This window comes from Nannobrachium achirus (assembly GCF_963921795.1).
Source record: "Nannobrachium achirus genome assembly, chromosome: 7".
Lineage (NCBI taxonomy): Eukaryota > Metazoa > Chordata > Actinopteri > Myctophiformes > Myctophidae > Nannobrachium > Nannobrachium achirus.
The window spans coordinates 66,834,147-66,861,036 of NC_137816.1; the positions used below are offsets into that span (position 1 = coordinate 66,834,147).

The 26,890-nt window shown below is 41.9% G+C and overlaps 1 protein-coding gene across 2 annotated transcripts in view; it reads left to right on the forward strand.

The window, feature by feature from the left end:
- Positions 1-26,890, forward strand: part of csnk1g1 (casein kinase 1, gamma 1) — a 48,258-nt gene that overhangs the window by 13,066 nt on the left and 8,302 nt on the right. The window contains exons 5-11 of one of the 2 annotated variants that reach the window (XM_080729711.1): positions 10,981-11,215; positions 13,982-14,067; positions 16,738-16,822; positions 17,981-18,129; positions 19,061-19,168; positions 19,657-19,767; positions 25,076-25,206. In XM_080729711.1, the coding sequence (XP_080585837.1) occupies positions 10,981-11,215; positions 13,982-14,067; positions 16,738-16,822; positions 17,981-18,129; positions 19,061-19,168; positions 19,657-19,767; positions 25,076-25,206 (905 nt within the window). The remainder of the gene's footprint in view (positions 1-10,980; positions 11,216-13,981; positions 14,068-16,737; positions 16,823-17,980; positions 18,130-19,060; positions 19,169-19,656; positions 19,768-25,075; positions 25,207-26,890) is intronic. The other variant, XM_080729712.1, reaches the window with a different exon arrangement.

Consider the following 26,890-nt stretch of genomic DNA (forward strand, 5'->3'; position numbering starts at 1 on the left):
TGATAGCCATTTAGTTGGTGAGTTCACACTGTCCTTATGATAGCCATTCAGTTGGTGAGTTCACACTGTCCTTATGATAGCCATTTAGTTGGTGAGTTCACACTGTCCTCATGATAGCCATTCAGTTGGTGAGTTCACACTGTCCTCATGATAGCCATTCAGTTGGTGAGTTCACACTGTCCTTATGATAGCCATTCAGTTGGTGAGTTCACACTGTCCTTATGATAGCCATTTAGTTGGTGAGTTCACACTGTCCTTATGATAGCCATTCAGTTGGTGAGTTCACAAGACTGTCCTCATGATAGCCATTCAGTTGGTGAGTTCACAAGACTGTCCTCATGATAGCCATTTAGTTGGTGAGTTCACACTGTCCTCATGATAGCCATTCAGTTGGTGAGTTCACACTGTCCTCATGATAGCCATTCAGTTGGTGAGTTCACACTGTCCTTATGATAGCCATTTAGTTGGTGAGTTCACACTGTCCTCATGATAGCCATTTAGTTGGTGAGTTCACACTGTCCTTATGATAGCCATTCAGTTGGTGAGTTCACACTGTCCTTATGATAGCCATTCAGTTGGTGAGTTCACACTGTCCTTATGATAGCCATTCAGTTGGTAAGTTCACACTGTCCTTATGATAGCCATTCAGTTGGTGAGTTCACACTGTCCTCATGATAGCCATTTAGTTGGTGAGTTCACACTGTCCTCATGATAGCCATTCAGTTGGTGAGTTCACACTGTCCTTATGATAGCCATTTAGTTGGTGAGTTCACACTGTCCTCATGATAGCCATTTAGTTGGTGAGTTCACACTGTCCTTATGATAGCCATTTAGTTGGTGAGTTCACACTGTCCTCATGATAGCCATTCAGTTGGTGAGTTCACACTGTCCTCATGATAGCCATTCAGTTGGTGAGTTCACACTGTCCTCATGATAGCCATTCAGTTGGTGAGTTCACACTGTCCTCATGATAGCCATTCAGTTGGTGAGTTCACACTGTCCTCATGATAGCCATTCAGTTGGTGAGTTCACACTGTCCTCATGATAGCCATTCAGTTGGTAAGTTCACACTGTCCTCATGATAGCCATTTAGTTGGTGAGTTCACACTGTCCTCATGATAGCCATTCAGTTGGTGAGTTCACACTGTCCTCATGATAGCCATTCAGTTGGTGAGTTCACACTGTCCTTATGATAGCCATTCAGTTGGTGAGTTCACACTGTCCTTATGATAGCCATTTAGTTGGCGAGTTCACACTGTCCTCATGATAGCCATTCAGTTGGTGAGTTCACACTGTCCTCATGATAGCCATTCAGTTGGTGAGTTCACACTGTCCTTATGATAGCCATTTAGTTGGTGAGTTCACACTGTCCTTATGATAGCCATTCAGTTGGTGAGTTCACACTGTCCTTATGATAGCCATTCAGTTGGTAAGTTCACACTGTCCTCATGATAGCCATTTAGTTGGTGAGTTCACACTGTCCTTATGATAGCCATTCAGTTGGTAAGTTCACACTGTCCTTATGATAGCCATTCAGTTGGTGAGTTCACACTGTCCTTATGATAGCCATTTAGTTGGTGAGTTCACACTGTCCTCATGATAGCCATTCAGTTGGTGAGTTCACACTGTCCTTATGATAGCCATTCAGTTGGTGAGTTCACACTGTCCTCATGATAGCCATTCAGTTGGTGAGTTCACACTGTCCTTATGATAGCCATTCAGTTGGTGAGTTCACAAGACTGTCCTCATGATAGCCATTCAGTTGGTGAGTTCACAAGACTGTCCTCATGATAGCCATTTAGTTGGTGAGTTCACACTGTCCTCATGATAGCCATTCAGTTGGTGAGTTCACACTGTCCTCATGATAGCCATTCAGTTGGTGAGTTCACACTGTCCTCATGATAGCCATTCAGTTGGTGAGTTCACACTGTCCTTATGATAGCCATTTAGTTGGTGAGTTCACACTGTCCTCATGATAGCCATTTAGTTGGTGAGTTCACACTGTCCTTATGATAGCCATTCAGTTGGTGAGTTCACACTGTCCTTATGATAGCCATTCAGTTGGTGAGTTCACACTGTCCTCATGATAGCCATTTAGTTGGTGAGTTCACACTGTCCTCATGATAGCCATTCAGTTGGTGAGTTCACACTGTCCTTATGATAGCCATTCAGTTGGTGAGTTCACACTGTCCTTATGATAGCCATTCAGTTGGTGAGTTCACACTGTCCTTATGATAGCCATTCAGTTGGTAAGTTCACACTGTCCTTATGATAGCCATTCAGTTGGTGAGTTCACACTGTCCTCATGATAGCCATTTAGTTGGTGAGTTCACACTGTCCTCATGATAGCCATTCAGTTGGTGAGTTCACACTGTCCTTATGATAGCCATTTAGTTGGTGAGTTCACAAGACTGTCCTCATGATAGCCATTTAGTTGGTGAGTTCACACTGTCCTCATGATAGCCATTCAGTTGGTGAGTTCACACTGTCCTCATGATAGCCATTCAGTTGGTGAGTTCACACTGTCCTTATGATAGCCATTTAGTTGGTGAGTTCACACTGTCCTCATGATAGCCATTCAGTTGGTGAGTTCACACTGTCCTCATGATAGCCATTCAGTTGGTGAGTTCACACTGTCCTTATGATAGCCATTCAGTTGGTGAGTTCACACTGTCCTTATGATAGCCATTTAGTTGGTGAGTTCACACTGTCCTCATGATAGCCATTTAGTTGGTAAGTTCACACTGTCCTCATGATAGCCATTTAGTTGGTGAGTTCACACTGTCCTCATGATAGCCATTCAGTTGGTGAGTTCACACTGTCCTTATGATAGCCATTCAGTTGGTGAGTTCACACTGTCCTTATGATAGCCATTCAGTTGGTGAGTTCACACTGTCCTTATGATAGCCATTTAGTTGGTGAGTTCACACTGTCCTCATGATAGCCATTTAGTTGGTAAGTTCACACTGTCCTCATGATAGCCATTTAGTTGGTAAGTTCACACTGTCCTTATGATAGCCATTTAGTTGGTGAGTTCACACTGTCCTCATGATAGCCATTCAGTTGGTGAGTTCACACTGTCCTCATGATAGCCATTTAGTTGGTAAGTTCACACTGTCCTTATGATAGCCATTTAGTTGGTGAGTTCACACTGTCCTTATGATAGCCATTTAGTTGGTGAGTTCACACTGTCCTTATGATAGCCATTTAGTTGGTAAGTTCACACTGTCCTCATGATAGCCATTTAGTTGGTAAGTTCACACTGTCCTTATGATAGCCATTTAGTTGGTGAGTTCACACTGTCCTCATGATAGCCATTTAGTTGGTAAGTTCACACTGTCCTTATGATAGCCATTTAGTTGGTGAGTTCACACTGTCCTTATGATAGCCATTTAGTTGGTGAGTTCACACTGTCCTCATGATAGCCATTTAGTTGGTAAGTTCACACTGTCCTCATGATAGCCATTCAGTTGGTGAGTTCACACTGTCCTTATGATAGCCATTCAGTTGGTGAGTTCACACTGTCCTCATGATAGCCATTTAGTTGGTAAGTTCACACTGTCCTCATGATAGCCATTCAGTTGGTGAGTTCACACTGTCCTTATGATAGCCATTCAGTTGGTAAGTTCACACTGTCCTTATGATAGCCATTCAGTTGGTGAGTTCACACTGTCCTTATGATAGCCATTTAGTTGGTGAGTTCACACTGTCCTCATGATAGCCATTTAGTTGGTGAGTTCACACTGTCCTTATGATAGCCATTCAGTTGGTGAGTTCACACTGTCCTTATGATAGCCATTCAGTTGGTAAGTTCACACTGTCCTCATGATAGCCATTCAGTTGGTGAGTTCACACTGTCCTTATGATAGCCATTTAGTTGGTGAGTTCACACTGTCCTTATGATAGCCATTCAGTTGGTGAGTTCACACTGTCCTTATGATAGCCATTTAGTTGGTGAGTTCACACTGTCCTCATGATAGCCATTCAGTTGGTGAGTTCACACTGTCCTCATGATAGCCATTCAGTTGGTGAGTTCACACTGTCCTTATGATAGCCATTCAGTTGGTGAGTTCACACTGTCCTTATGATAGCCATTCAGTTGGTAAGTTCACACTGTCCTCATGATAGCCATTCAGTTGGTGAGTTCACACTGTCCTTATGATAGCCATTTAGTTGGTGAGTTCACACTGTCCTTATGATAGCCATTCAGTTGGTGAGTTCACACTGTCCTTATGATAGCCATTCAGTTGGTGAGTTCACACTGTCCTTATGATAGCCATTTAGTTGGTGAGTTCACACTGTCCTCATGATAGCCATTCAGTTGGTGAGTTCACACTGTCCTCATGATAGCCATTCAGTTGGTGAGTTCACACTGTCCTTATGATAGCCATTTAGTTGGTGAGTTCACACTGTCCTTATGATAGCCATTCAGTTGGTGAGTTCACACTGTCCTTATGATAGCCATTCAGTTGGTAAGTTCACACTGTCCTCATGATAGCCATTTAGTTGGTGAGTTCACACTGTCCTTATGATAGCCATTCAGTTGGTAAGTTCACACTGTCCTTATGATAGCCATTCAGTTGGTGAGTTCACACTGTCCTTATGATAGCCATTTAGTTGGTGAGTTCACACTGTCCTTATGATAGCCATTCAGTTGGTGAGTTCACACTGTCCTTATGATAGCCATTTAGTTGGTGAGTTCACACTGTCCTCATGATAGCCATTCAGTTGGTGAGTTCACACTGTCCTCATGATAGCCATTCAGTTGGTGAGTTCACACTGTCCTTATGATAGCCATTCAGTTGGTGAGTTCACACTGTCCTTATGATAGCCATTTAGTTGGTGAGTTCACACTGTCCTTATGATAGCCATTCAGTTGGTGAGTTCACAAGACTGTCCTCATGATAGCCATTCAGTTGGTGAGTTCACAAGACTGTCCTCATGATAGCCATTTAGTTGGTGAGTTCACACTGTCCTCATGATAGCCATTCAGTTGGTGAGTTCACACTGTCCTCATGATAGCCATTCAGTTGGTGAGTTCACACTGTCCTTATGATAGCCATTTAGTTGGTGAGTTCACACTGTCCTCATGATAGCCATTTAGTTGGTGAGTTCACACTGTCCTTATGATAGCCATTCAGTTGGTGAGTTCACACTGTCCTTATGATAGCCATTCAGTTGGTGAGTTCACACTGTCCTTATGATAGCCATTCAGTTGGTAAGTTCACACTGTCCTTATGATAGCCATTCAGTTGGTGAGTTCACACTGTCCTCATGATAGCCATTTAGTTGGTGAGTTCACACTGTCCTCATGATAGCCATTCAGTTGGTGAGTTCACACTGTCCTTATGATAGCCATTTAGTTGGTGAGTTCACACTGTCCTCATGATAGCCATTTAGTTGGTGAGTTCACACTGTCCTTATGATAGCCATTTAGTTGGTGAGTTCACACTGTCCTCATGATAGCCATTCAGTTGGTGAGTTCACACTGTCCTCATGATAGCCATTTAGTTGGTGAGTTCACACTGTCCTCATGATAGCCATTCAGTTGGTGAGTTCACACTGTCCTCATGATAGCCATTCAGTTGGTGAGTTCACACTGTCCTCATGATAGCCATTCAGTTGGTGAGTTCACACTGTCCTCATGATAGCCATTCAGTTGGTAAGTTCACACTGTCCTCATGATAGCCATTTAGTTGGTGAGTTCACACTGTCCTCATGATAGCCATTCAGTTGGTGAGTTCACACTGTCCTCATGATAGCCATTCAGTTGGTGAGTTCACACTGTCCTTATGATAGCCATTCAGTTGGTGAGTTCACACTGTCCTTATGATAGCCATTTAGTTGGCGAGTTCACACTGTCCTCATGATAGCCATTCAGTTGGTGAGTTCACACTGTCCTCATGATAGCCATTCAGTTGGTGAGTTCACACTGTCCTTATGATAGCCATTTAGTTGGTGAGTTCACACTGTCCTTATGATAGCCATTCAGTTGGTGAGTTCACACTGTCCTTATGATAGCCATTCAGTTGGTAAGTTCACACTGTCCTCATGATAGCCATTTAGTTGGTGAGTTCACACTGTCCTTATGATAGCCATTCAGTTGGTAAGTTCACACTGTCCTTATGATAGCCATTTAGTTGGTGAGTTCACACTGTCCTTATGATAGCCATTCAGTTGGTAAGTTCACACTGTCCTTATGATAGCCATTTAGTTGGTGAGTTCACACTGTCCTTATGATAGCCATTTAGTTGGTGAGTTCACACTGTCCTTATGATAGCCATTCAGTTGGTGAGTTCACACTGTCCTCATGATAGCCATTCAGTTGGTGAGTTCACACTGTCCTTATGATAGCCATTCAGTTGGTGAGTTCACAAGACTGTCCTCATGATAGCCATTCAGTTGGTGAGTTCACAAGACTGTCCTCATGATAGCCATTTAGTTGGTGAGTTCACACTGTCCTCATGATAGCCATTCAGTTGGTGAGTTCACACTGTCCTCATGATAGCCATTCAGTTGGTGAGTTCACACTGTCCTCATGATAGCCATTCAGTTGGTGAGTTCACACTGTCCTTATGATAGCCATTTAGTTGGTGAGTTCACACTGTCCTCATGATAGCCATTTAGTTGGTGAGTTCACACTGTCCTTATGATAGCCATTCAGTTGGTGAGTTCACACTGTCCTTATGATAGCCATTCAGTTGGTGAGTTCACACTGTCCTCATGATAGCCATTTAGTTGGTGAGTTCACACTGTCCTCATGATAGCCATTCAGTTGGTGAGTTCACACTGTCCTTATGATAGCCATTCAGTTGGTGAGTTCACACTGTCCTTATGATAGCCATTCAGTTGGTGAGTTCACACTGTCCTTATGATAGCCATTCAGTTGGTAAGTTCACACTGTCCTTATGATAGCCATTCAGTTGGTGAGTTCACACTGTCCTCATGATAGCCATTTAGTTGGTGAGTTCACACTGTCCTCATGATAGCCATTCAGTTGGTGAGTTCACACTGTCCTTATGATAGCCATTTAGTTGGTGAGTTCACACTGTCCTCATGATAGCCATTTAGTTGGTGAGTTCACACTGTCCTTATGATAGCCATTTAGTTGGTGAGTTCACACTGTCCTCATGATAGCCATTCAGTTGGTGAGTTCACACTGTCCTCATGATAGCCATTTAGTTGGTGAGTTCACACTGTCCTCATGATAGCCATTCAGTTGGTGAGTTCACACTGTCCTCATGATAGCCATTCAGTTGGTGAGTTCACACTGTCCTCATGATAGCCATTCAGTTGGTGAGTTCACACTGTCCTCATGATAGCCATTCAGTTGGTAAGTTCACACTGTCCTCATGATAGCCATTTAGTTGGTGAGTTCACACTGTCCTCATGATAGCCATTCAGTTGGTGAGTTCACACTGTCCTTATGATAGCCATTCAGTTGGTGAGTTCACACTGTCCTCATGATAGCCATTTAGTTGGTGAGTTCACACTGTCCTTATGATAGCCATTCAGTTGGTGAGTTCACACTGTCCTCATGATAGCCATTTAGTTGGTGAGTTCACACTGTCCTTATGATAGCCATTCAGTTGGTGAGTTCACACTGTCCTCATGATAGCCATTCAGTTGGTAAGTTCACACTGTCCTCATGATAGCCATTCAGTTGGTGAGTTCACACTGTCCTTATGATAGCCATTCAGTTGGTGAGTTCACACTGTCCTTATGATAGCCATTTAGTTGGTGAGTTCACACTGTCCTTATGATAGCCATTCAGTTGGTGAGTTCACACTGTCCTTATGATAGCCATTTAGTTGGTGAGTTCACACTGTCCTCATGATAGCCATTCAGTTGGTGAGTTCACACTGTCCTTATGATAGCCATTTAGTTGGTGAGTTCACACTGTCCTTATGATAGCCATTTAGTTGGTGAGTTCACACTGTCCTCATGATAGCCATTCAGTTGGTGAGTTCACACTGTCCTTATGATAGCCATTCAGTTGGTGAGTTCACACTGTCCTTATGATAGCCATTCAGTTGGTGAGTTCACACTGTCCTTATGATAGCCATTTAGTTGGTGAGTTCACACTGTCCTTATGATAGCCATTCAGTTGGTGAGTTCACACTGTCCTTATGATAGCCATTCAGTTGGTGAGTTCACACTGTCCTTATGATAGCCATTTAGTTGGTGAGTTCACACTGTCCTCATGATAGCCATTCAGTTGGTGAGTTCACACTGTCCTCATGATAGCCATTCAGTTGGTGAGTTCACACTGTCCTCATGATAGCCATTCAGTTGGTGAGTTCACACTGTCCTCATGATAGCCATTCAGTTGGTGAGTTCACACTGTCCTTATGATAGCCATTCAGTTGGTGAGTTCACACTGTCCTTATGATAGCCATTCAGTTGGTGAGTTCACACTGTCCTTATGATAGCCATTCAGTTGGTGAGTTCACACTGTCCTCATGATAGCCATTCAGTTGGTGAGTTCACACTGTCCTCATGATAGCCATTTAGTTGGTGAGTTCACACTGTCCTTATGATAGCCATTTAGTTGGTGAGTTCACACTGTCCTCATGATAGCCATTTAGTTGGTGAGTTCACACTGTCCTCATGATAGCCATTCAGTTGGTAAGTTCACACTGTCCTTATGATAGCCATTCAGTTGGTGAGTTCACACTGTCCTCATGATAGCCATTCAGTTGGTGAGTTCACACTGTCCTCATGATAGCCATTTAGTTGGTGAGTTCACACTGTCCTTATGATAGCCATTTAGTTGGTGAGTTCACACTGTCCTTATGATAGCCATTTAGTTGGTGAGTTCACACTGTCCTTATGATAGCCATTTAGTTGGTGAGTTCACACTGTCCTTATGATAGCCATTCAGTTGGTGAGTTCACACTGTCCTCATGATAGCCATTTAGTTGGTGAGTTCACACTGTCCTTATGATAGCCATTTAGTTGGTGAGTTCACACTGTCCTCATGATAGCCATTTAGTTGGTGAGTTCACACTGTCCTCATGATAGCCATTCAGTTGGTAAGTTCACACTGTCCTTATGATAGCCATTCAGTTGGTGAGTTCACACTGTCCTCATGATAGCCATTCAGTTGGTGAGTTCACACTGTCCTCATGATAGCCATTTAGTTGGTGAGTTCACACTGTCCTTATGATAGCCATTTAGTTGGTGAGTTCACACTGTCCTCATGATAGCCATTCAGTTGGTAAGTTCACACTGTCCTTATGATAGCCATTCAGTTGGTGAGTTCACACTGTCCTCATGATAGCCATTCAGTTGGTGAGTTCACACTGTCCTCATGATAGCCATTCAGTTGGTGAGTTCACACTGTCCTTATGATAGCCATTCAGTTGGTGAGTTCACACTGTCCTCATGATAGCCATTTAGTTGGTGAGTTCACACTGTCCTTATGATAGCCATTCAGTTGGTGAGTTCACACTGTCCTCATGATAGCCATTCAGTTGGTGAGTTCACACTGTCCTTATGATAGCCATTCAGTTGGTGAGTTCACAGCAAAGAGGTTCCACCCAGCAGGACACGTTTAGAGGATGGGTCCACATGAAACTTGCACGTCTCGATTATTGTGGCATTCCCGCAATTCAGATATTAGAGCGATAAACAAAAATGCTTAAAATCTAAAATGACAAATTTTTTTTAACACTTGAACCCCCAGCAACCCTATCCTGGGGGAGGGACGTTTGCCAAAAATAGCAGATCTACAAGCTGACAACGTGTTGCAACGTGATCTACAAGCAACACGTTGTGAACTAGATCTGCTTTATTTATGGCAAAACAATTTGTGTAGAGCGAAATAAGATCGCAACAAATTGCGCTCTTTATACAGTAGGTCTGTTTTATCAGGTCTAGGAGGGTTTAAGTGGTACTGAATTTACAGCTGAACATAAGCTAATTCGTCCTTGTGTATGACTAAGGACAATTTCATGATAAATTAAATACGATTATTGTGAGCTTTTTTTTTTTATCGCGTAAAACGAATTGACTATTATCGTCCCATCCCGTATGTGTATTGTGTACACATCTCCATTAGCTGAGTAAATCAGTCACTGGATTTCTTTTCTTTTTTCTCTCTTTTTTTACAACCAGAGAAACAAACAGATGTTGACCACATGCTTGTTAACTGGTATGCAAAAAGTTAGAACAGCTTCTGCAGGGTATCAAGATTCTACTACTGTATCATTCTGTTCAAGCGATCCCCGAATATAATGTAGTGACGTATATGAAATGTGTGATGTATGTTTTTTATTGCGACCGCCAGGTCGCAGTTACTGTCAAAACCTCGACCAGCTGTGTGAGTCCGTCCGTCCGTCCGTCAGTCAGTCAGTCAGTCTGTCTGTCACACGTTGGCCTTGCACACATACTCCTTGCCTGCCAAACCACAACCACAACCTCCATCATTTCTCACATATCCCTCTTCTAGCGCCACCGCGAGGCCCATTCTTGCAAAACACATTTTTTGCACTGCTCCTACAAATTTTGACCTAAAATCACGCAAATCGGTACACACTTGCTCTACACTCATGTCATCAACATGGATCTCTCCCATTTAGCGCCACCTTCAGGCCGATTTTTTAAAACGCATTTTTGGACACTGCTCCTACAGATTTTGCCCTAAAATCACGCAAATCGCTACACAGTATGTCTACACTCATGTCATCAACATGGATCTGTCCCATATAGCGCCACCTTCAGGCACATTTTTGCACACTGCTCCTAGATTTTGCCCTAAAATCACGCTGTGACCTGATGGTCGCTTATCTCCCGATTAGGGAGTCTTACTGGTTGAATATTGAAAGCAACCGTTGCACAAATGTTTAATTTATGGGTTTAATTACTTATAGATTTCTTGTCTAAAAAGCCTAATTTCTAGTATTATGTGCTTTGTGCTGCAGCATATATACTACTTTCCATTTGCTGACTCTTCCTGTATCGTTTGTCCCACTGCAGATCTCCAGGATGGAATATGTGCACTCTAAAAACCTCATTTATAGAGACGTAAAACCTGAGAACTTTCTCATTGGACGGCAAGGGAACAAAAAGGAACACATTATCCACATCATTGACTTTGGCCTGGCCAAGGAGTACATCGACCCGGAGACCAAGAAACACATTCCATACCGCGAACACAAGAGTCTGACCGGCACCGCCCGGTACATGTCCATCAATACACACCTGGGCAAAGGTAAGAACTAAAGACATGTCCATCAATACACATCTGGGCAAAGGTAAGATACATGTCTATCAATACGCACAGGGGCGTCACAAGGGGTAGGAAAGTGGGACTGAGTTACCAGGGCCCAAGGTGGAGGGGCCCTAATAACTTTATCTATTGAAAAATAGCAGATATACAAGCTCACACCGCGCTGTGAGCTTGTAGATCTGCTATTTTTGAAAAGTCGTGAAAATGTGTGCAAATCTTTGAATATGTATTTTTTTAAGCGAACATTTGTAACTCAAATTTTGCTTCCGGGGGGGTCCCTGGAACCAAATATTTTGAGATGGGATCCGTGGCCAAATTCATATCATTTTGGGGGGTCCTTCACATGAAAAGGTTTGAGCATCACTGACATGGAAACAGTTTTCTTGCACACATTTTCACAATTTTCAAAAATAGCAGATCTACAAGCTGTGAGCTTGTATATCTGCTATTTTTCAATAGTTAACATTCATGGGGGGCCCACAGTGAATCCTTGTACCCAGGGCCCAGAATTTGGTGTGACGCCCCTGAATACACATCTGGGCAAAGGTAAGGTACACGTCCATCAATACACACCTGGGCAAAGGTTGGGGCTGTCACAATTATGACATTTTACATGACGATTATTTGTCCCTCAAATAATTGCGATTAACGATTTAATTGTGTTTTTGTCAATGACAATTACGTTTCTGTTTGGCTTTTAGGCTTTTAAGTTGCACATGGTAGATATGACACATAGCCTAAATATCCAAAGAAATTACTGACATATTTGACAACTTTACACTTAAAAAAGAGTCAAAAATAGTGGAAATAGCCGATCTACAAGCTCACAACGCGTCGCGATCTATTTTTGACTCTCTTTTTTTTAAATACATGAACGTTTTTCAACATGGAAATGATTATGACGATTATGAAAAAGAATCGCGATTATGTCAAATAATCACAATTTGACGATTATGTAATAATTGTGACAGCCCTAGCAAAGGTAAGAACTAAAGGCCTGATACATGTCCATCAATACACATCTGGGCAAAGGTAAGAACTAAAGGCAATGTGCATTTAAGCTCCACACCAGGATTGTTCTCCTTGCCTAAATTGCAGTGGTGGAAAAAAGTACTCATATTTCTAACTTAAAGGGATGGTTAACCCCTTTAAGTTAGAAAGAGCCTGCTTTGTTCCCTATGGAGACACAAATCACATCAAATTATAGGCTTAGGAATGTGACAAAAACCAAAAAAATGACCAGTGCTGCAATGTAGAAATTCTCTGTTAAAAGTCTTGTAGTAAACATTTACATGAGTAAAAGTACAAAAGTATTATCAAAATGGAGCGCTCATTACTCAAAAAACCCTGTTTCACAAGTATTCAAATACAGAAAACGTACAAAAGATCTTTTGAAAATAGCAGATCTACCAGCTCATGTATCGAGATTCGAGACTCATTGTGAGCTTGTAGATCAGATATGTTCAAATGGCCGAAACGAATTGGCTGAAGTGGGTAATGTATGGTTTGTAATAATAATCAAAATCTACAAAGTAACTAGTAACTGAAGTTTTCAAAAAAATTGTAGTTGAGCAAAGTGCAATATTTGCCTTTGAGATATAGTGGAGTAGAGGTAAAAGAATTGGTGCATTGGTACATGGTGCATTTACATGCATTTACATGCACCATGTATCCAAAGCCCTTTACCATGCTAGTGCCTCTGAGACTGTAGCGTCATAACTCATAACACTGACTGGCATCTGGTAAAATGGACGCAACTGGTAAAAAAACTAACCTACAGTAGCCCAACCCTACCCTCCCCTGCCCCTTCTTTGTATATACTTACTGTTTGTTTTTAATTACTGTTTTCTTTTTTGTTTTTTCTTTACATATCTACTGCATAGTACTGTGTTCTATTTGTCTGTCATTCAATGTTATATGAGATACTTAAATGGTTTCCTGTGGAAATAAGCTTAGTCTTTTCATGGATCTCCTTTTAGTAGACCTTGTACCAGTGAACTGTACCGTCATGAAACTGTACCTTTTCCTATGCAAACTTCTAATAAAGTCTTCAATCAATCAATCAATCAATCTTTACCACCATCTTTACCATGGCTGGAGACCATATTATGGGCATTAGGGAAATTCCTAATGCCCATTACATTTTATTAAATTGTCAAATCGCAACAAGTAGTCTCAAGAAACTTTATAGCAGACACCCAACAGTTTTTTAACTATACATTTTTATCCCATAATTTTGTAACCCATTTTTTCCACCCAGTGCCAATTGCCTATGTAATCCTGGGCTCTGCTCTCCCTCTGCCGCGCCTGGGGAGACAACGGACTGACCTCATGCTTCCTTCTATGCATGAGGAGTCCAAGTTGCTTCTTTTCACCTGACAGTGGATATTTCCCTGGTTTGGGCGTAGCGCGTGGAAGGAACACGTTATTCCAACCTGTTCCTTTCCCCTCCATCAGGCGCCCCGGCTGGCCAGGGGGAGGCATTATTGAGACCAGTCAGACACCCAACAGTTAACGGGCTAGCTTACTTGAGCAGATGTGACCATATTTGAGCTATTTGTGGAACATTTAATGTTCACTGTCTTAAAATAAGTTCAACTATAGAGTTGGACTATACAACCATACATAGGCCAGGCTACCTGTTTAATGATAACAGTCATGAAAGAAAATTGTTTTTTTTTAATGTAATCCATACAGCACTTTCTTTTAGTTTTTTAATGTTATTGTAATCTTTTCTCTCTTTTATAGAGCAAAGCAGGCGAGATGACCTCGAGGCCTTAGGTCACATGTTCATGTATTTCCTCCGTGGTAGTCTGCCTTGGCAAGGACTAAAGGTATGCATTCTGTTTAGATATTGATTACAGTTATGTAGAAGTGCAATGAATCATAAATGTTAAGCAATCTTACACAAACATGCAGATTGTGCAGCAGCATTTCACTATAACAGGGGTCTTCAACAGGGGTCCCCAGAGTTACTGCAGGGGGTCCAAATCTTTTTGTGATAGAAACTTTTCCTTTCTTCTTTTTTATATTAACCACTTGAACTGTAGTGTCCATATTCTGAGAACTTTAGCCAAAAATAGCAGATCTACTGTGAGCTTGTAGATCGGCTATTTTTGGCTAAGAGCTTTGGTGTAGAGGGGAAAAAGAGCAGACTAAGTACAGAGTGAAAGGTCAAGTTTATTAAGTATTGACGGGTCAATTGGTTAAATATTTGAAAACACAAATTGACATGAATCCAAAATACACTAATGATTGTGCTGTCAAACGATGAAACTATATGGAATCTATGAACAGGTTGTGGGGGTCCCTGCTTCATCTCTCTCTCAACTAAGGGGTCCTTGGCCTGAACACGTTGAAGACCCCTGCACTATAGTGTTATTATGGTATTCACATTTCTTTTAGTAATGCTGCTGATTATCATGTAGATTATGGACGTAGACTAACTAGACTTATATGGCATGATGGGGAGCTTGTCCTAGTCAATGGCTGTTAGCAAGTAGCAACGGTTACTAAGTTGGCAACTTGGCATTGGACAATCTCTGTTATGGGGTGGGGCTTAAGTAAGCCTTGCCAAGCCATGAAGGCCATAGGGCAGGAGCCTGTCTCCTGTTTCTGTAGCTGAGGCTGCTTGTTGTACACTCCCTGGGGTCGCAGGGACTCTTGATGCTGAGTGCCAAGCAGGGAGGCACTGGGTTGGGGATCGAACCCCAACCTCCCAGTGCGGACACTAACCACAAGGCCACTGAGCTGCAAGGCTTGGAAGGGTCGATGTCTACATGAAAATGTTATTGTATTGTTTGCAAGGCACACATTGCAGTTGTCACTCAATCCTGTACTGTACTTTCACACTCTAACATTGGAGGGATCAGACCCTTCCTCACCCAGGAGTCAGCCCAGCTCCTCATCCAGATAGCAGTCATAGCAAAACCTGACTACTATAATTCTCCTTACTGGCCTCCCAGCATGTGCACTTAAGCCTCTCCAAATGATTCCAGAATGCCGCAGCATGCTTGGTCTTCAGCCAGCCAAAAAAAATCACATGTCTCCCTCCTTCTCCGCTCCCTCCCAGTTAATGCCCACACAGAGTTCAAAACACTGATGTTGGCCTACAAAGCAACTAAAGGTATTGCACCCCCATATCTTCAAAGCCAGATCCAACCCTACCACCCCTCCCCTCCCGCTCACTAAGATCAACTAACACAGGGAAGCTGTCTGAACCTTCCCTAAAACATCCGGGACAACGCTCCATACGGCCCAGACATTTCTCCCTTCTGTGTCCCAAACTGTGGAATAAACTCCCCATTGAAATTAGAACTGCAGACTCACTCCCAATCTTCTTCAGACTCCACCATAGCCCGTAGAACTTGCCCTGGCCTCCACAACCTTGCAGGCATATGCAAAAGGCTAGAATGTCATTTAGATACCGGTAGCATGTTACTGTATGTATACAGGCATCATCTTATAGTGTGTATGGGGCTCTTACAGTACGTCTGACATCATTTTGTAGGCAGAGGAGAACTTTTGGGGCCAAAAGGCCCCAGCGCCTGTGAATCTTTTTGACTATTTTTACTATTAACTAATTTGTCTTCTCTTACTTGTTGACAGGAAAGTGGTAGAATTGTTATTTTTGTCTCGGATCTGTTGAAATAGCGAGGGACACACATTGACAATAAATCTGCTTGGAGGTCTGACTACAAAATGATGTCACGGCTTAAAAGCCCCATAGTTTCACTGTACAGATTCTAGATTGTTTTGGTTATTCTACTGTAGACTGGTGGTGATGGGTTCCTGGTTTACCTATAAGCCTAGATCACTATTTGATGTATTGCCTTGTGTTGTCTTTGCTTATTGTAAATCGCTGTAGATTAGAGCGTCTGCTGGATGCCTAAAATGTATCACTTAGAAGAACAGCACCTGTCATTTTGATGTAAATATATCTATTGTATTTCTAAGTCTTAGAAGAACAGCACCATGTCATTTTGATGTAAATATATCTATTGTATTTCTAAGTCTTAGAAGAACAGCACCATGTCATTTTGATGTAAATATATCTATTGTATTTCTAAGTCTTAGAAGAACAGCACCATGTCATTTTGATGTAAATATATCTATTGTATTTCTAAGTCTTAGAAGAACAGCACCATGTCATTTTGATGTAAATATATCTATTGTATTTCTAAGTCTTAGAAGAACAGCACCATGTCATTTTGATGTAAATATATCTATTGTATTTCTAAGTCTTAGAAGAACAGCACCATGTCATTTTGATGTAAATATATCTATTGTATTTCTAAGTCTTAGAAGAACAGCACCATGTCATTTTGATGTAAATATATCTATTGTATTTCTAAGTCTTAGAAGAACAGCACCATGTCATTTTGATGTAAATATATCTATTGTATTTCTAAGTCTTAGAAGAACAGCACCATGTCATTTTGATGTAAATATATCTATTGTATTTCTAAGTCTCGTTACATCATTATTTCTATCTTCCTCTCCAGGCCGACACGTTGAAAGAACGATACCAGAAAATAGGAGACACAAAAAGAAACACTCCTGTTGAGGTCCTTTGTGAGAACTTCCCAGGTACCATAACTACGGACCCGCATCTCAAAATATCTAGTTCCCGGGACCCCCCAGAGAGAGACAGCCGCTGATACGAACGACCTACGGCCTGGTCGCGACCTAGGCCACGACCTGGAGGTCGTAGGTCCCGGTTCTGGAGGTCGTAGTTCGCGGTACATACTTGTTAGGTCGCGGCCGGTCTAGTTTCGCGACCCCCGGCCGTGGTTGCGCCACCTCGGTCGTCCCCGGGCCGTCTTTTTGCAGAATATTCTAGAGCAGCAGCGCTATTCAACCTTTTGAAGCTTGTGATTGGCTGAACCGGAGGTAGGAAGCGCTCCATTGTAGTCACTTGGACCGCGCGAGGTGCACCAAAACCTATCCTTAACCCTAACCCCAACTCTAACTCTAACCCTAACCTTAACCCTAACCCCAACTCTAACCCTAACCCTAACCCTAACCCTAACCCTAACCCTAACCTGCCGACACTGAGTAGCTAACCTGCCGACGCTGTTGAAAACGAGCGCTCCTTCCCTTAGCAAGCGTAGAGTTTCTAAACTCGCGTCCCTTCCCTTAGCAAGCGTAGAGTTTCGATCGCGGCGCTCCTTCCCTTAGCAAGCGTAGAGTTTCTAAACTCGCGTCCCTTCCCTTAGCAAGCGTAGAGTTTCTAAACTCGCGTCCCTTCCCTTAGCAAGCGTAGAGTTTCTAAACTCGCGTCCCTTCCCTTAGCAAGCGTAGAGTTTCTAAACTCGCGTCCCTTCCCTTAGCAAGCGTAGAGTTTCGATCGCGGACTTCCCAGGTCGCTGAATTACGACCGAGATCGCGCAAAACCTCCAGAACCGGGACCTACGACCTCCAAGTCGTGGCCTAAGTCGCGACCAGGCCGTAGGTCGTTTGTATCAGCGGCTCTTGCTGCCCCCAGAAGCAAAATTTGAGTTACAAACGTTCGCTTTGAAAAAACATATATTAAAAGATTTGCACACATTTTCACAACTTTTTCAAAAAATAGCAGATCTACAAGCTTGCAGCGCGGCACTCGGTGCCACGCTGTGAGCTTGTATATCTGCTATTTTTCACTGGTTAAAGCGTTCAATAATTCTAGGCCTAAATGGGTTAATACACTTCATAAATGTTGTCCAGAGTTGAGAATATACTTTGAACATTATTCTCTTGCCGTTTCAGAGGAGATGGCCACGTACCTGCGCTACGTCAGGCGGTTGGATTTCTTTGAGAAGCCAGACTACGAATACCTGAGGACTCTGTTCACCGAGCTGTTTGAGCGGAAAGGATATACGTTTGATTACACTTACGACTGGGTCGGCAGGCAAATAGTAAGATGCATAACAGATTGTTATATATTAACTATAAAATACTGTTCCTGGTGAAACAGTGTTTGCTCGCTGTCTTGGAAGGCATTATGTAGAAGTTTTAGAATGTTGGCAGTGTTAAGTATTGATAATGTTGAGTATTCGTAGTGTTATGTACCAACACTGTTATCTGTTCTAGTACTAAGTATTCTTGGTGTTGATAGTTTTACGTATCGTTGGTGTTAAAATTTGGATGCTGAGGTAAAAAAGTGATTGCTAGGGTCTAATAGGTAGTTTTACTAAGGTAACACTGGTTGCTGTTGTATAACACGAGAAATACTTTTTTAATGTACAGTACTCTGCATAAAGAGTTACCTAATCTTACACAGTTAGATAGTGGGAATTGATCAGTGTTGAAGAACGTGGTTCTGAACAGATGGTCACAACTTGAAAAGTATAGAATGACATAAGAGGATCAGTGGAGACCTGTGTCAACGTTATATTGTAAACATACATCTGTAGTCTAAACCGTTGTGGGCGTAGTGAGTTTATGGATGTGTGTCAACAATCGCATGTCTACGTCTGGCTCCACTCTAGCAAAGTGAAATTTTCGGGCTTGCCTTAGTGAGCCCACAGTTATTGAGACATTAACGAATAGGAGTAATGTTTTTAGCAGAAACGTGTCAGTTTTCAATGATCAGTTGGTACCGTTTTCCATCCACAGCCCACACCAGTAGGCTCTGTCCATATAGACTGTGTTCTCTGTCCACAGCCCAGTAGGCTCTGTCCATATAGACTGTGTTCTCTGTCCACAGCCCACACCAGTAGGGTCTGTCCATATAGACTGTGTTCTCTGTCCATATAGACTGTGTTCTCTGTCCATATAGACTGTGTTCTCTGTCCACAGCCCACACCAGTAGGGTCTGTCCATATAGACTGTGTTCTCTGTCCACAGCCCACGCCAGTAGGCTCTGTCCATATAGACTCAGGAGCATCCGCCATCACCAGAGAGAGCAATCCTCACAGAGACCGCCCCTCACAGCACCAGCCAATGAGAAATCAGGTGCGATCATTAAGGCTCACCATGTTTCAGAAAAGGGGGTGCGGTCAAAAAACCCTCAACAAATAATATGGATAGAAAAACACTCAAACATGCTCTACATGTTTAAATTTGATATCTAAACGTAGAAGAGAATGTGACCTCACACCATTGTGAAGTAATGGTGGTGAAAGGTCCATTAAAGCTAAAGGCTAAAACGATAAACATAACATTCAGTTGGACTCAGGCTCAGTAGTTATTCGTCCATCTTCTCGGCTTGGGCCTTGCTTTACTTTTGGACACATTTTTATTTATTTATTCACGTGCGACGGCTTTGCATGACATCTTGGCTTGCTCACCCAAGCGCCCATCTCATCACCTCCCTCCAATTCCATCACCCACCCTCCCTGTCCCAATTGCACCCCCCCCCCCCCCCCCCCACCCACCCCCCCACCTACCTCCCTCACCACTTCCAAACCCCCCCACCCCCCTCATCTACATCCCCTGAACAGACGGCAGCCTCCGACCGACGGGGAGCATGGGAGGTGCAGCCGAGTCGCCAGGCAAACTCCTCCTATCTGACCTCCCACCTGGCAGCGGACAGGCATGGGGGCTCAGTGCAGGTATACAGCCACCACTCATCTGATCCACTGCTACCCCCTTCTCCATGGAGTCACTCCTGTTCTATCAACACATCTAAATAATACTCCAGTTCACAGAAAAGACAAGTTTACCACGGTATCTTTCTGCAGTATATTCAATTGCATTTTATTAAAGTGTCAAATCACAACACGTTGTCTCAAGACACTTAACGTGTAGAGCAGAGACTCCACGTCTCCCACCCTGAGCAAGCAATCGTACGACGGCGGCGACAAAAGACTTCCCCTTAACGTCAGGCAGACCCAGGCTCCAGGGTGGGCAGCCTTTAAAAATATAGTTTGCATCATGAAATATGTATAGAAGAACACTCAAAACATGCTCTACATGTTGTTTAGATTGGATATTTACAGGATCTTTAGAGCTTTTGTGGTGCATGAGACAGATCTGACTCCATCGTCCCCCACACCCACCCGTTTCCCAACAGCAAGGATAGGGGTTCTCTCTGGGCAACAAGGTGCCATCATCACATGCATGTCATGTTGTTCACACTTCCCAGATGCTGAATATGTGACCCAATCTGCTATTTTTGAAAAAGTTGTGAAAATGTGTGCAAATCTTTGAATGTATGTATTTTCAAAGCGAACGTTTGTAACTCAAATTTTGCTTCTGGGTGGTCCCTGGAACAAAATATTTTGAGATGGGGGTCCATATGATTTTGGGGGTCCTTCACATGAAAAGGTTTGAGAATAGCGGTCTCTCAAGAACAGACTAACTGAGCTCCAGTTATGTGAAAAGGACGTTTTCTTTGACGATGGCTGGCCGGATTGCTGACATTGAAACATGGGTTTTTCAAAAAGATTTAGAAGGATTCAAAAGACACTTATAGAATCGGGTCAAAATTAAGATTTTCACGATTTTTCAAAAATAGCAGATCTACAAGCTCGCAGCGCGGCACTCGGTGCAGCGCTGTGAGCTTGTATATCTGCTATTTTTCACTGGTTAAAGCAGTCAATAATTCTAGGCCTAAATGGGTTAATAACCTGTACAGTTGAACTGTTTTTGGTGTCATAATCACAGGTTCCACTTTTCATGGCACTTTTTTTTGCTTTTTAGACTATTGCAACGATTAAGAGCTTAAAGACCAGTTCAACCTAATAATTTTTTTTTAAATGCACGCAAGATTTTGAACAAAAAAGCACTTTGCATGGGAGGGTGGCCTTGCTTCGCTGGCATAATGCATGCTCTTCTGAAGTCTTCAGTCAAAGTTTGTTTGCATACTAGTAAGGTTAAACTGGTCCTGAGCTTTTAAAATTCAATGTAATGCTTAAAAGCTATGAAGCAATTGAATATAACATGTCTTTAATTAGAAAACCTACAGTAAATGGTGAAAGCCATAACAAAACACACTGAAGGGTGATAGATTAGAACGTTGTGTTGTGGATATACATTTGTGGAGTGTAAACTGCAAACCAGTTTCAACTTTAACATTTCTACTACATTGATTCACAGAACCGTACATCGATCTAAATATATACCATGAATCAGCTGATAAAGTTATTATGAAACAGTTTACTAATTCTACTTTAGTATAATCTGCTGTGGAACTCTGATGACTCAATAAACCTTGTCTTGGACTGCTCTCACCTCCCTGTGTGCACTACTAAAATTGTGCTTGATGATATAAGATTATTGGCAAATAAATAAAATATATCAAGGTTTGCCGCTTTGTTCCAACTCAAGAATTTACCAATTTAATGCTGAAGTTCCTTGGACATTCTACATGGCTTCAGATGGGTTTTCTCTCACCGTATTGGCAAGTGCTTTACTAAATAAATATCATTGAATTGCATCAAATAATGTGATTGGAGCACTGCTGCAATATAACAGTGGCCTCCACACATCAGTATAATCTAGTTCAACACCTTGGATTCTATTAGATGAGATGTTTTTAAAGATTTTTCTTTTCTTTTTTTTTATGCCTTTATTGATAGGACAGTAGACTGACAGGAAATGGGGGGAGTGACATGCAGCAAAGGTCGTCCGGTTCGGGAATCGAACTGGTGACACTCAGATGTTTTTGAATGACTTTGCTCTGCATTCTACAGTGTAGGGCAAATTGCATTGTTTTTTTTTTTTTCACCTCATACCAAAGTTCTTGTAGCCTTCGACTGTAATGCAAATAAAGTCAATAATTGGAGCAGCTTTTCTTCTTAATACATAAACAATTTGTAAAGTCACATACTGTACATCTGTGCTGAGTAGTTGTGACAGAAAAACCAGGCCAGTCACAGGTGTGTGCAAGTGAACAAGCGCAAGCACGCGCGCGTGTCCGGCTCTCCGCGCGTGTCCGGCTAGGGGTGTGCGATATGACGATAATTATCGTCTCGACGATACAGCTTTGCCACGATAGGCCATTTCAGAATATCGTTTCTCTCGTGATACAGTCATTTAGAAAAGGCTCTGGATATACAGCGAGTGCACGTTCCATGAGTCGCAGCTTGATTGCTTAATTTATACTTCTATAGTATGGTGGTGTAATTCGCCAAAAAGAACAGATCTACAACGTGTCGCGGCGGATCTGTCCCCTTGCGGCCCCTCCTCCCCTGGGTAGCACGCATGCACTACACGCACACAAGAACAAGCTGCACCACTGGCCCGCGATTTTAGTTTCACTTTCACAGGAGGACTTTGTAAAGCAGTGATGCAGCAGCTTGCCCTGCTTTCAGTGAAGCATATTTTTTAATAATGGATTGCATTGAACTAACAGGACGCAAACAAACTACTTTATCCATCCCGTTATCAGTCATTTCACTCACTGCAAAGCTGTGCTCACTGTGCTGGCCGTCTCCACTCCACAGAGGTGATTTAGATGAGATCGCCTTGTAAATCCGAGCTTTTTTATTAACTACAAACAAGTAGCTATTTGTAAAGTCCTTTGTTTGTTATGTTTTCACCGCTGATGCATGCGTGTGTCGTCGCGAATCGCGGTGAAATCGTCACGTCTATTTCGCGTCTATTTCATAATTGGCTTAGTTATAAAACTATGATATTTTTGTTAAGCTAAAATATCGAATAGGATGATATCTGCATTGTAAAATACAGAGTATACTTCTGTAAAAAGAAAGCTTAAAGGGATATTACACTTTCAAAAAACTTTTGGTCATTGTATGGTCTAATCAGGCTTGTATGAACACCCTGAACAGTTTTTAATTTGCTTCATTCAGTATTTAGATATTTGATGTAAATGTTACCAGCTCCAACACGCCCAGGCCCTCTCCACATACACACCCATTGTAACTTCAAACTCCATTTTAACCATGATAGATTCATTAAAAACACACATTATTTTTTCTGGTGACTCACAATACCCTCCTAATACGTGAGCAGACCGTGTTTTTTCAATAACTTTTTTCATTTATTTTCAATAAAATATTATTGTATTTAATGTTTTCCATTTTCCCAAAGAATTATTAAAAATAAAAGAAAAAGGTTATTGAAAAAACTCACGTATTAGGAAGGTAAAATGAGTCACCAGAAAAAATAATGGGTGTTTTTAATGAATCTATCATGGTTAAAATGGAGTTTGAAGTTACAATGGGTGTGTATGTGGAAAGGGCCTGGGCGTGTTGGAGCTGGTAACATTTACATCAAATATCTAAATACTGAATGAAGCAAATTAAAAACTGTTCAGGGTGTTCATACAAGCCTGATTAGACCATACAATGACCAAAAGTTTTTTTGAAAGTGGAATATCCCTTTAACTTGTATCATAACACACTTCCTGACTGCTGTGGTCATAAGGTAATTTGTTTTCCCCCCAGTTTCTGTTGGTAAGGCATCACAAGATTTCTTTTCATATCTGATAAATAAAATAAATAGAGGTGAGGTGTCCTGAACCTTATAAGGACTTCTTGAAGACCTTTTTAATAGCCTACCTCAAGAAAGAAGAAAATCCCATTACTGCATCAAAATAATCATCAAACTAGACAATGAAAACATTAGCCAAATTGTTTTGAAAATAGCCGATCTACAAGCTCACAACACTCAAAAACATTTTATGGGAACCCATAAAACATTTCTTGGACCCATTTGAATGACCTGAACCATCATCACAACTAGTAAATATTTTGAGGTAAAAAAATGTTAATTGTTTGATCAAAATATGCTATGAAAATCCTAGATTAGGCTATATCTATCTTTCTATCTGCAGCATAAAAATGAATAGATTATCAATAGAATATCTGTGTGTTTGTATAAGTGTTATTAATAATCATAATAAATCTAAAAACTCGCATAAAACAGTATCGTGATAATATCGTGTATCGTGATACTGCATGAAGAGTATCGTGATAATGATTTTCTCCAGTATCGCCCACCCCTATGTCCGGCTCTCCGCGCGTGTCCGGCTCTCCGCGCGTGTCCGGCTCTCCGCGCGTGTCCGGATCTCCGCGCGTGTCCGGATCTCCGCGCGTGTCCGGCTCTCCGCGCCTGGTCTGGCCCTCATCAAGTCAGCTTTTTTTGACAGCCCTCCTCTACTCTACATACTTCCCTCCCAGGTGGTCTAGTACTGAGTTGTGTTGGCTGCCTCTCGTTGCAAAGTCTTATAAAGCATTCTGTAGGAAAAGATTAACTGGTTACGTCAGTTCCTTATTTCAGATTCATTACAGCAGTACGGGATTCTCCTCACAGATTGCGTTTCTTGGTCAAAACAAGCCTTTTTCTACGGACCATAACTAAAGCACGGATGATTCTCTCATCTCATTCAGGCTGAAAGAAAAGACTAGGTCCTCCACCCTCCAAACTCTATTTCCAGTTCATCATCAGTAATACAATACAATAAAACAAGAAAGGTATATAAAAAGCATATGCAGTTCCGTACACAATAACACAAACCACCGCAGATATAGACACTCAAACAGAGACATCTGGGCACTGTGACCTTTTAGGATCCTGGATATTTCATTCAGGAAATCATTTGGGGCCCATAACCTCTAAAAGGATGCTTCATTGACACATACTTCACTGCACATAATCTCTGGTTTTGAGAGAGATTTGATGCAATTCAATAAGCACTTGCTAATAAATGGCCAGAGAAACTCCATCTGAAGCCATGTAGAATGTCCATGGAACTTCAGCATTAAATTGGTACATTCTGGAGTTGGAACAAAGCGGCAATCCTTTTATTTATATGCCACCAATTTTATATTATTGTGTAAAATTTGTTGTTTTGATTATAGACACTGAATTAGTAACTTGTGTTGAAAGGTGATGGGCCAACCTTAAATGTCCAATAAATAAACTGTTTAGATACTGGGCAGGACTGTCTTACAGAATGTTTTACTGTGTCACACCAAGGTGGTCAGCTCCACGAATGGGGAGCTGAATGCAGACGATCCATTGGCTGCCCATTCCAACGCACCAATCACAGCTCAGGCAGAAGTTGAAGTGGTTGATGAAGCAAAGTAAGTCACACTCTCGGTCTACATGGTGCTTTTTCCCTTTCCCTCAACTCTAAGCCCACTTTCTACCCTCTGATAGAGCTATGCCCTTTGATCAAGACTGGAATCTGTTCCTGCAGCAATGTCTTAACTGAATTGTAAGGTTGATTAACCTCTTAAACCCTTTAGACTTAGTAAGCTTGGCTCTGTACTTCTTGCTGTACTCGCTTTTTACCCTCTACAGCAGGGTTCCCCAATAGGCGGCCCGCGGGCTATTTGCGGCCCGCGGGGGGCTACTGTCTGGCCCCCACCAACCCCAGTAATAATGGTGGTATAAGAGCAGCAAAAACACTAGTATATCGTCGTTGTCTGGTGGAAACCTCGTTATCTCCAAATTTGTAAGTTCTTTCGCAAAGTAAAGCCCTGCTTCATCGTACAAGGCCGTCGCACAAAACTAGTGAAAACAGCAGATCTACAAGCACACAACGCCTCGTACCGCGAGGCGTTGTGTGCTTGTAGATTGGCTGTTTTCACTAGTTTAAATCATTTTTAAAATGATACATTTGTTTTGGACATACAAGATTTTCACCCGACAACAACGATATCTGAACTGTCGCTGGAGTAGCGGGAACGCCACTGTCGCCCCCTGAAATGCTGTGACCCTCAGCTTGGTACCCTAGACATGATTCGGCCCTTGCCTTGGGGAAAACTAATCGGGGAACCCTGCTCTACAGTCTACACCTCTTAGACAAAAATAAGCTCACAACGCATCACATTGTGGCTAATGTTCCCCCAGTATACTGTATGTATGCTGGGGTTCAAGTGGTTAAATGATAATAGCATGTAGTTCTAATACTTGCTTATAGAGGCTGTTTGCTGCCACACAATTAGGACTAACCAGTGTCTGTCTTTGTCTTATCAGATGTTATTTTAGAAACTAAACCATCGATTGAGTTTTTTAAATGTTTCAGTAAATTGTTTCATCTTCCTGTATATTTATTCAGTGTTACATTTGAACACTTTGGCTTGGTTCTTTCTTAAGGCAGTTCTAGTGGAAAATAGTTTGGTAATGCAACGTAATTTTTCACAGAAATGTTTGAAGGTAGTGCAAGTGAGTGCTACAGAGTTTGAATGTGCAGGTGGGTTGTCAATTTCACCCAATCAGGATAGAGTAGCCATGAAATTGTTAGAGCTTGAATAGAGCTTTTTTTCCTTTTCTTTTCTTTTCTTTTTTTTTCTTTTTTTTTTTGGTCAAAATACTGCACATTTAATCTATATAACTGACAGATCTGTTTGGACCTACCCCAATGTCCTTGGTAATGTATTTGCGAGTATATATCATACAGTATATTTTCTGCCTCATTGCTTGTCCATCATGAGATTAATTCACTTTAATTTATTCCCATTTCTTGTCCTGCTTAGATAACAGAAAAGCTTCCATTTATCTCCATTCATACGGGCGTTTGATATGATGATTGGTGCCTGTACTGTCTGTCTGCCAGGCTCTTTGATACCTTGTCAAACAAGTTCATGGTTGAAATAAGTGCATGTAACAGAAAATGCTAATCTTGTTACCAAAACCTTTTAAATTAATGTTTTGGATATTATAGAGAGGGGAAAGGTTTCTATGGAGAAAGTGTTTTTCATTCATCTTATCTTCTATCTACATTCGCAGATAAAAAAAAAATATTCCCTTTAAATTATTTGT